The following is a 17,505-nucleotide window of genomic DNA, read 5'->3' on the forward strand; positions in this document are numbered from 1 at the left end:
CTACTAAGATCCAAAAATACCTGGCATTTATCTAGCATACAAAATGTATGTATGTATGTTTTGCTTCATTCCCATCAGCATGTAAATAATATGTGCCATGTTATTTACAATCAAAGTGCGATTGTTCATTTCAATTGGGAATAAACAAGGGAAAAAAGGAAAAATATTTTGGGCAGAATAAAACTGAAAGAATGTTTCTGGAAGATAAGTAAAATATATTCATTAGGGTTGGCAAAACAGAGCTTTATCAATAGCCTCCCAGTCATAATGGCTCTGGAACAGATATTAATGAATCCTCTCGAGGTTTGTAGTGATAGGCCAAGAAATCAAAACAAAAGAGTATCAGATTCACACTAAAATTTAGATAACTAAGGAATTATTAGTGTGCAAAATCAAATAACTATGGTTCCATATTCATGGCTGATTCGCATTTCACCAATGGTCAAGGACATAAATTATCTGGCATCAGAATGCTATTATGCCTTCCTTTCATTAATATGGATAGCAGTTGTTAATCTGGCAGGACAAATAATTCTTTGGTGTGATATGCAAGATGCTTAATAATTACCTGCATTTATAAATATTTCAAAGCAAAATCTCCACATAAAACAGACAAGTCAAGCTCACAACATCACGTGACATCGCACAACGTATCGGAGCTTTTTTGCCATTGCCGGCAATGGGGTGGGCGTGGTTTTCCGATGATGCGTCCGGGCCGGGCCAAGGGCCGACAGTTTGACATCTCTAACATGAAGGAACATTATAGGACCACTGTTTTATATAAAAGGTACTCTGTTCTGAGAATTCTGATTGATTCGTGAGTACCATTACAATGTCAGACAAATGAAGCTACTAGAAGAGATTTCATAAAGTCTACTAATATGAACAATTAAATAATATGAACTATTAGTATAATAGAAGGTAAAATAGGTCAGAGATAAATTCCTTATTACCTCATTTGACATTTTTTATTTTTCAATAGAGGAATATGAAGCTAAGCTGGGAATCAAAACAACACAAATAGGAAGATACAGTAATGGGGACTAGTATGCCCATATTGCTTTCAAATTGAGGTGTTGAAAAAGACTCTTGAGAGTCCTTTGGACTGCAAGGAGATCAAATCAGTCAATCCTAAATGAAATCAACCCTGACTGTTCTTTGGAAGGACAGATATTGAAGAGACAATTCACTGGAAAAGACCCTGAGGTTGGGAAAGATTGAAGGCAAAAGGAGAAGGGAACAGCAGAGGATGAGATGTGTCATTGATGCAATGTACATGAATTTGAGCAAACTCCAAGAGACAATGGAGATCATGGGCCTGGCATGCTATGGTCAAGGGGAGTCGCTAAAGCATGTTGTGAAGAGTCAGACAAGCCTTAACGAATGAACAACAAATGCCCACATTTCTTATTGCAGCTCTTTCTTGCCCTGAAGAGCTATTCCCGATGAAGCATCGGGAATGATATGAATGGTGACATTGATGCATAACCTAATTTGTGTTGATGCCACTTCTGTATTGCAGTGTACACCAAGTCTCATGACACATCACACCAAAATCTCCTGGATTAGTGTCATGAGTTTTCTACCTGGTATAGCAACAAGGAACAAAAAGATATATAAAGGATTAGAAACAGAAGTTTATTATTAAGCACAAATCTAGGCATTTTACTGTCCCCAGCTCACATTGTTTATAAGAAGTTAAACAACACAACTATTCGCAGTTTCAAGTACAAATACATTTTCTTTTTTTTTCAGTTTTAAAAAATAAAGTTTAATGGGTTGAAATAACAAAAAAGTTGATATATATAGTACTGAATTGTTTTTGCTAATAGTATACAAAAATAAAAATGCATAAATTTTAAAAGAAAGGAAAAGAGAAAATAAAAATATACAGGGAATATATATTTTTAAATATGCAGCCATCTACTAATGAGGGAAGATTTGGCTTTCCAAGTCCTGAATTATATTATTCTCACTATTTATTTGTTGACTAATAACAAATTTTGATAATTCCCTTTTCCTGGAATTCTCCTTCCTTGGCCCCTTTAGAATATTCATTATTTTATTATTATTTATTTGTTATTAAATTTATTGGCTGCCCATCTTATCACAGGGTAACATACATTAAATCTTTTGATATTTGCACTGTCTTGGGAGCAAACTATAATTTGACAAAATACATGTCAAATACAGGCAATTGACTTACAGTCTGATCAGTCACTAAAAGACCATTTAGGGTCATAACAGTCTTGGAACAGGTACTTTAGAGCCCATAAAACACTTCCAACCATTGTAAAACATCATGCCAGCCCCCCCCCCGCCCCCTCACATATCTACATTTCAGCTGCTTGGCAATCCACATTTATGACCAGTTGCCAAGTACCTTGTGATCATGTGATAACCATTTGCAATTGCAAGCAGTACTAAGTAGCTTATGGTGACTAGAAAATGATTTAATGGATATATCTTCTATCTCAATATTTTTGCACATCAGATAAATGCTAGATTCAACATGAAGCCTCCAACACAAGCCAGGGTCATGACTTAGATTCAATGTGAGTATGTAAGCTTATATAAAAATACCTCTGTATGATTGAGCTACCACAGAAATAATAATAATAATAATAATAATAATAATAATAATAATAATAATAATAATAATAAAGTTGGAAGGGACCTTGGAAGTCATCTAGTCCAACCCTCTGCTCAGGCAGGAAACCCTATACCATTTCAGACCAGTCTCTTCTTAAAAACTTCCAGTGTTGGAGCATTCACCACTTCTGGAGGCAGGTTGTCCCACTGGTTAATTGTTCTAACTGTCAGAAAGTTTCTCCTTAGTTCTAGGTTGCTTCTCTCCTTGATTAATTTTCATCCGTTGCTTCTTGTCCTGCCTTCAGGCGCCTTGGAAAATAGCTTTGTGGCAGCCCCTGAGATATTGGAATACTGCTAACATGTCCCCCCTCGTCCTTCTCTTCATTAAACTAGACATACCCAATTCCAGCAGCCTATAATAGCCAAAAGAACAAAAACACAGAGAGGTAAACAGAAATCTTTATTTTTCCAGTCCATAGAGATGCATATGGAAATATTTTTTCCTATGTAGAATGTATGGGTAACTTTCTATGTATTGTATACTGCATAATCCTAACTAAAACTGCCTATTAAGAGGTAAGTCCAATTAACAGGTCAAATTATTGGGAATGGACATGAACACGATCAACAACAAAACTGTTTTATGTTCTTCACACCTGTGAAGCAGAGAAAAAACTGAGTTCTTATTTTTGGACAACATATTGAACTATAAGCTGATACCAGATTGGGTTCACAAAACACGCTAAGCCAAGATATGGTTGGCAGATTTTGTGATTGTTAAGTATCATAGTTTGTTATAAAACAATATCTTTGCACGTTTTTGTGAATACACCTTACTTGTAATATTTGAAGCCCACCTATATTTATTGTGAAATATATATATTTAAATGGTTATAAACTTTCTATTGATGTTAATTGAAGATCATGTAATTGAAGCAACTAAAACTGTTCCCCCATTGTTTGGGGCATTGCTGCTTCTAAGTAATCAGTAACTATCTTCCTAAAACATGCTCCAGAAATTCTGGTGTATCAGGTTAGAAAATTTTATCAGACTAGTAGCTCTGCTCCATGTCCTTCCTTTTTAGGTAATAATGATTAAAACAATTTGTGACAAACTTCATCTCCTTTTTTTGATTAAATTATTGGTTAAATGGACTGAGGAAATACTGTGGATATAGTATAGCTTGATCTCCACAGAGCATTCAAGTCTCTTGCAATGTCCACATTAATAAAATTGCAACAATCAGTATTTCTTTAACTTTTTGCTCTCAGGATCCCTTTCCACTTTTAAAAATTATGGAGGACCCCCATAATTTTTATGGGTTATATTTATCAATATTTAACATATTAAAAATTAAAATGGATGCATTCTAGATTTATTGAATCATATAAAAATAATAATACAGGTAGTCCTCAACTTACACCCATTCATTTAGTGACCATTTCAAGTTACAACGGCATTGAAAAAAATGACATGCAACCAGTCTGCACACATACGACTGTTGCAGCATCCCCACGGTCACATGATCAAAATTCAAGCACTTAGCAAGTGGTTTGTATTTACAATGTTTGGAGTATTCCGGTGTCACAGGATTGCCATTTGTGATTTTCCCAGATGGCTTCTGACAAAAAAGTTAATGGGGGAAGCTATATTCACTTAATGACCACATGATTCACTTAACAACAGCAATGATACATGTAACCACAATGGCAAAAAAGGTCATAAAATTGGGCACAACTCATTTAACAATCGGCTTGCTCCCTAACCCTAGTCCACTGGTAGCGAACCTATGGCATACATGCCAGAGGTGGCACTCGGAGCTCTCTCTGTGGGCACACGCGCTGTTGCCCCAGCCCCACCTCCCCCCGCAACCCCCTCACCAGCAGCCTGCCCAGGGAGGCTCCCCCAAGTGTGACCCACGCAGAGCAGCGCAGCCAAGAACATGGCAGCCAGGCAGCAGGGGCAAGACTCTGCCCTCGCACCCCATGATGTGCAGATGATGCTGCGGGGTGTGGGCGGAGGGCGTGGCCACCATGGTGCTGCAAGGCTGCCTGGGCAATCTGTGGTGAGTGGCCCTGCGGGTGGGCGGAGCGGGGGGCAGAGCAGGGGTGGGCCAGGGAGGCTGTCCAGTTTTTGGGCACTCGGTCTCTAAAAGGTTCACCATCACTGCCCTAACCCATTTGATATTAACAAAAATATTTTTCATCAGAATAGCTTTATTTTTAACATATAAGTTAATGAGAATATTGTTTTAAATTTTTGCAAATTTCTTTAATATCTGAGAAATAATTTGACCCCACACCGCTCCAAGGGTCCTCAGATCACACTTTAAGAAACATTGGGCTAGATCAGACATGTCAAACTCACGACGTCATGCGACGTTGCTTGACGTCTCGGAGCTTTTTCCCCATTGCTGGCAATGGGATGGGCATGGTTTCCTTGTGATGCGTCTGGCCCGTGGGCTGGCAATTTGACACCTCTAGGCTAGATAATGGAACCTTTAGTGCACGAGTGTCAAAACTTGCCGTGTCACATGATGCAACATATCGCAACTTTTTTTGTACTGCCAGAGCAGGAGTGGGCGCAACCTCTGTATGATGCAACCGGCCCATGGGCCAGCAGTGTGACACCCCTGCTTTAGAGGGATTCATAATTTGTTGAATGTCCACGCAGACTGCATTCCTACATCAGTTTGGAGGGTCATCCTGAGTGACTGTAAGCTCTCAGTCATGAGCCCTATGTGGCTGAACATTTTTATCAATGATCTGGACCAAAGCAATAAGGCAATGTGTTTTATACTACCCATTACTTAAGCAGGAGAGTTAGCATTTACCTGCACACGAAGATTCCCTTCACCACTCTACTAGATCACAAACTGAACAGGAGCCAACAATATGATGCAGCAGCTAAAAAGGTAAGTACTATTTTGGACAGGTTGCCACTGTGACAGCAAAGTATATACTCAAAATATGCATCAAAGTATATCTTCAAAATATGCACTTGTGATTGCCCGCGCCTAATGTGGCACACATACACTGTAAGTTTTCTATGCCAGCCCATTTATGAATATGTCTTCTTCCCATGCTAATTCACATACTGCACATCCTATTTCTTAAACGCTGACGGCTCACATGTTCCATCGATCCAGAATACCGAGTTATCCCCACCAGAGGCCGCTGTGATTTCGCGCCAACGACTGAGATAAGCCGAGCGCGTTTCTGCAAGTCGCGGAAGTCACGCTCACGTGATCCGGCTCTCGCGCAATATCGCGTTTTTTACGGTTTCCGGCCTCTTTGGATCCCGGTGCGGTGCTATGGCGGTAGGGAAGAACAAGCGGCTCACCAAAGGAGGCAAGAAAGGTGCAAAGAAGAAAGTGTAAGTGGCGGATGGGAGAAGCGTTGGGATGAAAGCAATGCGGTTGAGCGGGACTCGCGGCCCAGGACCATCGGATGCCTACGATGTTGATTGGATTGGGGAGGGGAAGGGACGGGAGGAGGGAGCGGCCAAAGGAAATAGGTGCTGACGTGGCGGCTTCCAGCAAAAGCCAGCGCGTGGGCACTAGCAAGTCAGGAATGGGCGCAAGAAAAACCTGCGGGGCTCTCCCTCTATTTCGTCAACTGCCTAAAATTAAGGGGTCTTGTGCATTTGCCCTCGAGGCGACGAGAAATAAACCCAAGCAGTCTGGAATCTAGATGGTACCACTCTTTGGGATGAAAGCTCCAGTGGCTTTCGGATGCAAATTTGGGAATAGATGTTTGATGCAAAGAAGGATGCTTGAGGATTTGCAGTAAGAATAATGTGGAGGCCTAACGTCCTACAGGTTAGGGTTAAGTATGATAGTTTATGTGCATTGCTTTTAAATAAAATATTTGCGAGAAATAGTATCCTTAGCTGTGTATCGCCCTATTCCTGATTTGTGCATGTAAAATGCTACTTTAGTAAAGCTACCAGACTTTGTTACACTTAAGACTTGATGTTTGATTCAAACCTTCCTAAAAATAATTGGTAAAAAAGTGGCATTCCAAGCTGCTCTTGGATCAGCTAGAATAGGGGTCCCCGACCTTGGCAACTTTAAGATCTGTGGATTTCAACTCCCAGAATTCCCCAGCCAGCCATGGGAATTCTGGCAGTTGAAGTCCACAAGTCTTAAAGTTGCCAGAGTTGGGGACCCCTGAGCTAGAAAATGCAAGCCTAAATATGAAAAAGGTCCTTCTGATCATTTTCTTATTTTGAAATTCAGGGTGGACCCCTTCTCAAAGAAGGACTGGTATGATGTCAAGGCTCCAGCAATGTTCAATATTCGAAACATTGGAAAGACATTAGTTACCAGGACTCAGGGAACGAGTAAGTTACCAAAACAAGAAATGCTGGCTTTTAAGTTATGCTATATTTCTGAAACTCTTAAACACTAACCAAATAACATCTTTATTACTGTTTTGATGTTAGGTTTACGTATTTTACTGTATATTACTATATTAAATTTATATGCTTCCCTTTTCACTTTATAAAGCGATTTGGATGGCTTACAATTATATATAGATTTAATTATTTTGAATGCAGAGGACCATTTAAAATACATCTTAGAAAGTCATATATAACTCAGTGGTGTTTTTTATGAACAAGTTAACTGTTTAATATTTATAGAAATTGCCTCTGATGGGCTGAAAGGCCGTGTATTTGAAGTAAGCCTTGCTGACCTACAGAATGATGAAGTTGCCTTCCGTAAATTCAAGCTGATTACAGAGGATGTCCAGGGGAAAAACTGCCTGACAAACTTTCATGGCATGGATCTCACACGAGATAAAATGTGTTCAATGGTTAAGAAATGGCAGGTTAGTATAAGTATTGGTATGTACTTAAGCTGGACAATGAATACTGTAATTTTTTTTTTGTTGATGGAGGCAAGTAAAATGATTGTTCATCAGCTATTTTCATATATCACCAGATCCAGAATTTTAAAAAGTTTCCAAAAATCTTGCTAGTTCTTATCTGTATTCTGGTATATAAATATGTAAATGCTTCCTAAGTGTACTTTGCAATAATTCCTGTGAACATGGTTATCTTGTATAAATGCTTTAAAAGTAGGCAATCTCATCCAAACATAGTAATTTGATGTGTTAACATATCTAACTCAAATGTTCCAGACTATGATTGAAGCCCACATCGATGTTAAAACTACAGATGGATATCTTCTACGCCTTTTCTGTGTTGGTTTCACCAAGAAAAGAACCAACCAGATTCGCAAGACTTCCTATGCTCAGCATCAACAGGTCCGCCAAATCCGCAAAAAAATGGTGGAAATCATGACACGTGAAGTACAAACAAATGACTTGAAAGAAGTTGTCAATAAGCTGTAGGTGGAATTTTTAAATCTATGTTTAGTAAGACAGTCTCAAATGGCATGCTACTTTAGAATTTATAATAACTTATCTTTTTGATTTGCTATTTAATTATATTGTTAGTAAAGTTTTAGATTCTGTAACAATTCAAATAACTAAGTGTCCCTTTTAAAGAACTGAAAATTATAATTTATATTTCTAGAGATTATTCGTAAGATTAGATTTGGGTGGATTTATAAGGCAATGGTTTAATGAAATAAGTAAATTGACTGGTTTCGATGTCAACATTCTAAGCCATGGCCAAATAAATTATAGTATGGTGTAAGTAGATGTGCACATATTTTCTTGATATTTTATTGAGCCACACATGGAATGATACCATTCTCATTGCCTTGCTTTATGCTGAGTTAATCTATAATCTAGTTTGTTTGCTTTATATTAATGTGTTATGTGAATATAATTTATTCAAATTGTAGATAAGCATATTGTATAAGACAAGTCATTGACATTTTAATATTCACATTTATTTCAGATGAATAAATGGAAGTTTCTTTGTGAATGCAGAGGGTTAGGTTCCAGTTTATGATATAAGATTATTTTTCTCTACCTCACATATTTGTTTTAATGTATTCCACAGTCACTAGTAATTCTGCTGGTTTTTGTCTAATTACTAGTTTGGAGACTTCAAAATGAAATTTTTTTTCTTACGATTCTAGGATTCCAGACAGCGTTGGTAAAGACATAGAAAAAGCATGTCAATCAATCTATCCCCTTCACGATGTCTATGTTCGTAAAGTCAAAATGCTCAAGAAGCCCAAGTTTGAATGTAAGTATGTGTCATTGAAAATACTGCATTAACATTGATTGTAATTTACTTGAAATGGGAATGAATGATGACACTTTGTTTCGGTCCCAGATGAAGAAATGATTACTTTATCCCAATGCTGACATTCCCTTAAAACACAAGGATATTTACTAGTTTGTGTAAGATGTATAATGAACAGTGAATATTTTAATAGAAAATATAGCACCCTTCCTCTTAGTATGGAATTATATATATTAATTTACATTCTTGATTATTTGTAGTGGGCAAGTTGATGGAGCTGCATGGTGAAGGTGGTGGTGCTGGAAAACCATCTGGTGATGAAACTGGTGCCAAAGTAGAACGAGCTGATGGATATGAACCCCCTGTGCAAGAATCTGTCTGAAATCAAATACAGAATAAAAGACTTAATATAAATAGAGTGGTAATGTGCATTTTTATCGAACAATTACTCATATTTTACATGCATCCTACAATTTGCTAAACAACTTCAACTACCCATTGATCCACTGATCAAGTGTTGCAATTTGGGTAATGATGCTATCTGAATGTTCAGTAACTTTGTAAAAAGCATACATTCTACTTCGGATTTTTTTCATGCTTCATTTTTTTTTAAAGTTCCAGGTAATGGTGTACCAAAGCTAAGTATTTTTAAAGATATTCTGCATATAATTTATTATCACTGTTGGTTATTAGTGCATTTGTAATTGATATGGCTCCTAGTCTTGTGAAAGTATTTTATTTCTATGCTATCCATTCCACTAATGTAGCAACTCTACAATAAATAAAATAAGTTAAAAAGTCTTAAAAAACAATTAGAATAAAAAGATTAAAAGTTAAGAACCAAGATGATGGGCAGTCTGGGGGGCAAGACTCTTTTCTGCCCTGTCAGTCACCTCCAATATCGGGTCTCTTGTCAGATCTCCAGGCCAAGCAATAGCCAAGTTTTTAGACTCTTCCAGAAGTCCAGGAGTATGAGTGTAGATCTCGCCTCTGATGGAATATTCTAGAGAATAGGGAATACAGTGGAAAAGACTGTTCTGGACCCTGCCAGCTGCAGTTCTTTAGAATTTTCTAGAAGTAGGCCCTTTCCACTGGAACGAGTAGGGCAGGTTAGTCCTATTGTGCAAGGTGGTTCCTCAAATAACCTTGTCCCATACCATAAAGGGCTTCAAAGATGACCCAACAGCTTAAATTGGACCTGGAAGCAAACCAGAAATCAGCACAACTCATGTTGCTTTTTGTACCAGTTGTAGCTTCCAGATACTCAAGGGTAGCCCCATGTAGTTGAGTAATTGAACTAGAAGTGACCAGGGCATGAGTGACTGCACAAAAGGTATAGCTAATGTATTGAGCTGTAACTACTGGAAAAAGTTTCCTCACATTGCAAAATTGATCCTTTATGAGAAGTGTAACTTAATACAGACTAATCGCTAGGTTACACTTTTTAAGTTGGCAAACTTTAATGCAAGGCCCTCCCTCGCCAATTTAAATGAATATTAACTCTACTGGAACTCCCAATTCTAGTCTTGCCTTAGACATGAGTCCAGCCCAGTGAGGGCCAGTTATACACTCTCAACTCTAGGAAGGTGGCAGTGGCAAAATGCTTCTGGAAATCTTGCCAAGAAAGTTACAGGAACGTGTCCAGGCAGCAGCTAGGAGTCAAAACTGACAGCACACGCAAAAAATGTTCAGTAAAGACATGCATGACTCTTGAATAATGTGAACTAAGTGGAAGACTGAATCCCTGAAAATCCATGGATAATAATTCTGGATGTATCAAGAACCTTCCAGTCATCTCATTCCTTATCCCAGCGCAGGAACTCATGGCCTTCATGTAGCATGCCATATGATTTTACATGTTTGAAAGAGTGCAAGAAACATTTAAACTTCATTCCAGTACACTTAAATATTTTCAGCTAAATTCCTTCATTGTTGAGCTTAACCTAATCAAGTCTATGTTGCTTCTATGGAAAAATCTCATTGAATAAAAGATGTTTAAAACATGACTAGAATAGGCTGTTGTAAGTATCTCGAGCTTTCTAAGCCAAGAGATGAGTTTGTATAAAATGTTCAGCAGGACCGAAGGAGGTGTCCACTCTTATACAAAAAGAAGTACTAAACTGGTAATATGGAGAGGGGAGATAAAATATTCTGGAAAGGGATATTGAGATTTTTTATTATTATTGCAGCTTCTATTGTGAGGATCTAAAGTTTTAAAACGATTTCAAGGCAGATTTTTAAAAAATCTAGTAGAAATGGTAAACCAATTTCAGTGGGTTTATTTTACATTATATTCAAATAATGCCTTTAGCCTTATTTATACAGATGAGAAATGGAGAATTTCCATTTCACATTGATAGCTTTTAAAACCACAGCCCTATTTGCTGCATTTATGTCTTTCCTTTTTTTTTGAAAGTTCAAGACCTCATACATAATACTCCCAATTAAGTATTATCCCTCCCAACAACTCTGTCTGCTATGTTGGATTTAGAAGGCAATGAATCCAAAGTTGACCAACATGTAGTCAGGTAGAGAAAGGATTTTGAATATGGGTCTTAACCAGTACACTAGCAATATTGTGCTACCTTGGTGCCACTAATCTGTCAGCTACTGGTTCTGGGCTTTGATTCCCAATCAGTTCGAGCCTTAGAGAATGTGTAAAATTTAAATGCATTAAATCAAACGGAAGAAAACTTCCTTTAATTGTGAAGTTTTTAAAACTGCATTCATTTATGATAAATTTCATTCCAGTTTGCACAGTTCATTGTTTGCAACAAACACATTTATTGGTTATATACAAATGCCATAAAGCTGAGGAACATTTTAATTAATATTTCCCGAAGCAAAAGTATTTTTGTACAGATCTGTGTAATCTTGAAGAAAATTTATTAAACTGATCTGGAGATTAAATAGCTACTATAATAACCTGGTTCACATTTTATATACATAATATAGTGTTTGTATCTTCAGCTAACTGCTGTACTTCTATTCATTTGAGAATCTTATAGCATGTGATCTATAATACTTTATGGCCACATTCTAGAAACTGATGCCAGTTTCTTAAATGGGAATGTCATTAGTATTTATCTACATTATTAACACTATTAAGAACCCTTTAGATGACACTCTTCAAGTGAAATAGCTGTATTTGGCAATCTGTATACATAGATTGGTAAGATAACAAAGCTTGCTCAGGTGAACGCTTGCTTACTTTAAACAACGATAAATATAAAAGGCATATTTACTAATGTAGAAAAAAGATATTAGTGCATTTTCATTAGTAACATAAAACAATTATTTCTCAATCACTTGAAAATTACATGTTGAGATGAATATGGCAAAATACAAAATATAGGAGTAAAAAAATTATGAAAGTGATTTTTAACAAGCATTGCATTCAATCTGGTAGACATTGGTTTTCAGACAGCACTTACAATGACCCTCAAAAGCCTAAATACTGCATCTGACATACAACAAAAAATTATCCATCATTCCTTAAAAAAAACAGCAAAATATGAGATGGCAATAAAGGTTGCCGTTGTGAATAGTGGGTTGGTTCTGCCTTCACTAACCAATTGCACATTACTGTACTTGATAATAATACTATTTTCATGTACTTCAGCTCATACATCTCCCTAATGGAAAGCTGAATTTTGATTATTTAACTATTTTTATATCATGTAACTATTTTATTCTTAAAGAATGACCACAACTAGGGAACAAGATAACATTCAAAGTCAATTACCTGAACAGGTATGTATTTTCCTCCAGTTTTTAAATAGAAATGTTGATTAATATTAGTGACTGTCCAATGACATCAATAGCCTTTATAAGTGCCAAAGTACGCCATTGTGTACAAAAAGCATTATAAAGGAAACTTCAAAAAATTAAAATAGTAAACTACCGTTTTAAGAATGAGCAACACATTCATTGAATCAAAAGCAAAATGCAAGTTTTTTCATTGCTTTTGACCTCTAAAATACAGAAAATTTGATTTGCACAATATGCTAAACTTCAAACCAAAGTGTACTTTGGTTTAAAGTCTGCCCTAATTAAAAGTATGGATGGATTGTGATCAAAGCACTCCTCGCAAACCAGAAAGAATTGCAGTAAGCCTGCTTATCACAATGAGAAGCTGGCTTCTGAATACAGGCAGCTATGTATTTTATGGCTTAGCAGCTAACTATTAGTTCTGGAAAAGAAGAGTGTAAGTGGTCTGCAAAGGGAAGCTGTTCCAGCATGCTTCCCCCCACCCTATTACTATCAAAAGGATAGAGTTTGGAGAGAGAAACAGGAATTCTCCTTTTTCATCCTTTGGGATTAGGTTTGTTCACATGATAGTTTTACTATTGAACTTTCATTATTTATTCTTGTTAATCATCTCTTACACACAAAAGTAAAGTTTCAACCAAGTATAGGCAAAGCTGTGATTATGTGCTTAAGTACTCTTTCATCAAGGCCACAAAGTGAAAAGTCAAAATGTAATAGCGGTATTAGAAAAAGAAAGAATGGATTTGGAGCACTTTTTACTCATGAGAGATAGGAGGAACTATGTTTTAGGTTTATCTTTTGCCACTATCAGATTTATAAACATTTAATATTAATTTATGGCAAAACTGACACGATATCAGCATTTTTAAAGAATGCGATCTTAAGAAATATGGGGCAAAAATGGGACTTAGAAGTTTAATGTCAAGATGCACTTTTTATATTAAATTACATTTACAAAGTTGGAGATGGAGATAACAAGACAATACAGGCTGTAGTACAAGTTTATAATAATATCTATTCTTATAAGATAGTCATGGCAGCAAGACTCATGAAACATATTCTTCCATCACATCATTGATAGTTTTCTGAACATACTTAATTTCTGACAATAGATTTGATAAAAATAAGGCAATAGGGAGCATCACAGAATTTAAAAGATCCAAAATGATATCAAATTAAAAAAAGGATCCAAGAAAAAAGATGAATCTTTGAAAAATTACTCTAGATATAAATTAAGATTTATGACACAACACAACCCATTGTCTGTAGAAAGTAAGAAATTTCTAAAAGTCTAATTTTATTTGCTGAGAATAATAAGAAAAGTTACCAGCCTTTCTTATCATAAAATATATACAGTTATTATACATTATGATTGCGCAAAGTGTTAAAGCATGTGCATGTGTAGTATGAGGCTTGCAAAAACTGTGGGTACTTTTAATCAGAGCAGGCATTTTACACCTGCTGAACATTACAATCATCCTCTTCAATTCCTTTGCCCAGCTCTCTTGTATATATCTTGCACTTACCCATTGAAAAAGGACAGGCAGCAAATATTGGGATTCAGCACTGTTTGAAAGATCCTGGAGAGCCATTAGTAGCTAGGATAGAAAACTGGATCAAACAGACTAATGGTCTTCCCTAGTCTAAGGCACGTAAATCCACAGCATCCAGTTGTTTCAGGATACTTGAATCCACACTAAAAGTAATTGATGCATTCTTAAACAACTTGACTTACTTGGTTTAAGTAAAGAAAAAACCCCAAACGTTTTACTGTGATAATCTTGTTTATGTATCAGGATTTAATGTTTTCATATGGTAAAACATTTCAGTTTCTGAAAACTTGACTCACAAACTATAGTGTGGGATATGTATTGTAAAAAAAAAAACTTGCTTGAGCAGTGTAATAGTTAATTGGACTTCACATAAAGAATAAAAAGTAAAGGTAAAGGTTTCCCCTGTCCAATTGTGTCTGACTGTAGGGGGCGGAACTCATCTCCATTTCTTAGCCAAGGGAGCCAGTGTTGTCCGAAGACATTTCCATGGTCATGTGGCCAGCATGACTGATTGCTGAGGCACACAGAATGCTGTTACCTTCCCACTGAAGTGGTCCCTATTTATCTACTTGTCTTTGCATGATTTCTAACTGCTAGGTGGGCAGGAGCTGGGTAACAAGAGCTCACCCCATTTCATGGCACGTTGGGTCTCAAACCCGGGCTGTCAGGTTTCCAGCTGACAAGCTCAGCATCTTTAACTGATAAGCCATTGCGCCCCCACAGAAAGAATATAAAATGATTGAAATGCACCAAGTTTAAATAATAAGGCTTTGTATTCCTTTTGTTTTTAAAAAAATCTGCTCAAGGTCTGCTCAATATAAACTAAAAACAAAATATTGTACAGTCTAGTAAACATTTTACAAAAATAGTGCAAAAATGCATTTGATAGTATAGATAAAATGATCACAGGTAGCACTCTTTTTCTGCCATCAAGAATATAACGTGCTTCTCTTCCAGCATATTCACTTGTAAAACAATGCTCCAGAATTGGATTTCACCTTAGGAAAGATGTAGAATTTGGACAAAATTCTTTGGAAATATTCCAAATTTGCCTTGTAATTCTCCACTCATCCATTCTTCATCTACAGATTCAAGACCTGTTATGATATCACCAGCCTGTTGAAACAGAAATTGAAACCAACATTATTTGTTTTTCATGATATCCTTCACATATACTTAATACTCTTAAAAACTGTAGACTCTTTCTTCTCCCAAGTGATACTTATAAATTAAATTAGTTTTATATCAGATCAAAATAACTGATAAGTAAACAGTGTTTTATACTAGATGAACAAAATGCCTCAAGTGAAAAAAAATCACAGTAGGCCTCATATTCTTTAGAAAAAGTTAGGACAGCTAGAAGCTTTACAGTTAGATAATCCCTATATGAGAAAGACAATTTCTTAGAGGAAAAAAATAAGTGGTTAAGTTTTATTTAAGCATTTTTTATGGATTGTAGTAACATAATTGTATGTTTAAATATGCTTACCTTGAAAGAAAGTTCATCTATGTTCTCTGCATGAAAATCATACAGGGCCTTAGCTTTTGCTTTCTTCCCTTCCTGAGGCTGTGATGACTGCATTCCACCTGGAAGATATGATGATCCAATTAAATTTCTATCTTTGGGATAATATAAGATTTTTTTTTTTGCAAATATCTTAATCTGGTTTGAGATTAACTGACTGAAGGGAATGAACAACACAATTCTTTTTCATGACACACACACTGCAAGTTTAACTTATGCCTTTTTCCTTTGAAAACATATCTACTTGCATTTTTGAAAAACAAAACGTTTTTGTAATTATCAAATATGAATAAAAATATACTTTTTTTAATTTTCCAGGGGAAATAAAACTATTATTCTTATATTGGACAAAAGCAAACACTAATTACTTTTTCATGTCATAAATCTTCATTTATTACCTTTGTCATTAACAAAGAAAGTTGCCTTGGAATAATATCAAGTCACTGGGAGGATTCTAATTGACCTCTTAAATTATTCCAGATTTTACCACCAGGGTATGCTCATGATCAGGTTACAAGGCACATTAGCCACACTACCAGAATACAGTAAATGAGCTATTATATTCTACGTAATTTATGAGAGCAGACTGTGGGTATCATCATGCTTTTCTGTATGAAATGGCAGAGATCGCATTTATTATGATGATTATCTTTTGCAAGTATGTGAGATAGTTATATGCTACTTGTATCACAGAGAATTTACTTATTTGATTTTTATCCCGCCTTTATTACTTTGTAAGTAACTCAAAGCAGTGATCATATCTAATACTCCTTCCTCCTCTTATTTTCCCCACAACAACCTATGCCAGGGGTAGGCAACCTTGGCCTTTTATGACTTGTGAACTTCAACTGCCACAATTCCTGAGCCGGAGTTGAAGTCCACGAGTCATAAAAGAGCCAAGGTTGTCTACCCCTGACCTATACAGTAGATTGGGCTGAGAGAGAGTGACCGGCCAAAAGTCACCCAGCCAGCCGCATGCCTAGAGTAGGACTAAATTCACCATTTCCTGGTTTCTAGGCCAGCACCTTGATCACCACACCAAACTGAATGCCAGAACTTTTAGAATCCAAGTAAGCTTATAAATACTAACATTGTGTTTGCATATTACGAACGTATAGTATAGCAGTCTAACTTTCTAATTCTACCTCAGCAAGTTTGTTGTTCTGCATACTGTTTTTGAGATACCAAGTCCAATATGGCAAGAATGCAGATTTCTTCAGCAATTTTACATATCTTTTCTGAGAAGAATGAAAAAGAAACTCCTAGCCAAATTCCACAATTAATTAAAGCTATCAGTTTAAACACTTCACAAAATAAGCTTACTTTCAGTCTGTTTGAAAGATATTTGCTTCAAACTGTAAGGCACTGCAACATTTCTTTTGCTTAATAGTCATTTAAAATAATAAGAAAAAAAGAACAAATGAAAAGAGAAACAAATAAAAGCCTCCATGACTTAAGAGTTTAGCAGAATAACAGTAAGTCTCAGAGCTCTCAGTACCGCATCCCATTTTCCTCAGACACCTTGGACATTCCTCAATTGAAAATTTCAAGGGTATCTGTAAATACTGTAAAAATGATAGTTTGTATGATCTTTTTTTTGGCCAAAACATTTTGTTCAAAAGCATATCTACTAATCTAGGGATTTCTAAGAGTTTTTGCTGTATAGTGATTTATATGAATGAGAATATTTTTTTTAACATCAATAGTATAGTACTAAATAATTCCACAAAATATTGGGAGACTTATTTTTGTTTCCATCATCAAAATGAGCACAGACTTAAATATTAAAATAGGAATGTTTTAAAAATTGTATTTGCATAGATCATATCACCATGTACCTTCCCTGTCCATGGGGAAGTTCCCATGTACATCCCTCTGTCCATGGGGAAGTTCTCATG

At 36.2% G+C, this 17,505-nt stretch overlaps 2 protein-coding genes and 1 non-coding gene across 5 annotated transcripts in view; 2 read left to right on the plus strand and 1 right to left on the minus strand.

Annotated features, from left to right (window-relative positions):
- The first annotated feature begins 5,811 nt into the window (after window positions 1-5,811).
- Window positions 5,812-9,172, plus strand: RPS3A (ribosomal protein S3A). Its single transcript, XM_039346428.1, has 6 exons — window positions 5,812-5,968; window positions 6,834-6,937; window positions 7,238-7,425; window positions 7,738-7,946; window positions 8,649-8,758; window positions 9,019-9,172. Exons 1-6 carry the CDS (start codon window positions 5,907-5,909, stop codon window positions 9,138-9,140), a joined length of 795 nt encoding a protein of 264 aa, XP_039202362.1. The 5' UTR covers window positions 5,812-5,906; the 3' UTR covers window positions 9,141-9,172.
- Window positions 8,818-8,884, plus strand: LOC120309316. Its single transcript, XR_005557061.1, has one exon. It is a non-coding gene; the product is annotated as a small nucleolar RNA SNORD73 (small nucleolar RNA).
- Window positions 9,173-11,513: 2,341 nt separating the features above from the next.
- Window positions 11,514-17,505, minus strand: part of SH3D19 (SH3 domain containing 19) — a 66,775-nt gene continuing 60,783 nt past the window's right edge. For 2 of the 3 annotated variants that reach the window (XM_039346419.1, XM_039346418.1), the window contains exons 20-21: window positions 15,572-15,669; window positions 11,514-15,198 (exon numbers count right to left, since the gene is read on the minus strand). In XM_039346419.1, the coding sequence (XP_039202353.1) occupies window positions 15,082-15,198; window positions 15,572-15,669 (215 nt within the window). In that variant the 3' untranslated portion in view covers window positions 11,514-15,081. The remainder of the gene's footprint in view (window positions 15,199-15,571; window positions 15,670-17,505) is intronic. The other variant, XM_039346417.1, reaches the window with a different exon arrangement.

This window comes from Crotalus tigris, unplaced genomic scaffold, assembly GCF_016545835.1.
Source record: "Crotalus tigris isolate CLP2741 ecotype Arizona unplaced genomic scaffold, ASM1654583v1 scf7180000017994.786943, whole genome shotgun sequence".
Classification (NCBI taxonomy): Eukaryota; Metazoa; Chordata; class Lepidosauria; order Squamata; family Viperidae; genus Crotalus; species Crotalus tigris.

Excerpts from the sequence above, each read along its gene's own strand:
- RPS3A (XM_039346428.1), top strand. The coding sequence starts at position 5,907 with ATGGCGGTAGGGAAGAACAAGCGGCTCACCAAAGGAGGCAAGAAAGGT. Across the intron at positions 7,426-7,737 it reads CAATGGTTAAGAAATGGCAG|ACTATGATTGAAGCCCACAT; the intron begins GTTAGTATAAGT and ends CAAATGTTCCAG. Across the intron at positions 7,947-8,648 it reads AAAGAAGTTGTCAATAAGCT|GATTCCAGACAGCGTTGGTA; the intron begins GTAGGTGGAATT and ends TTACGATTCTAG.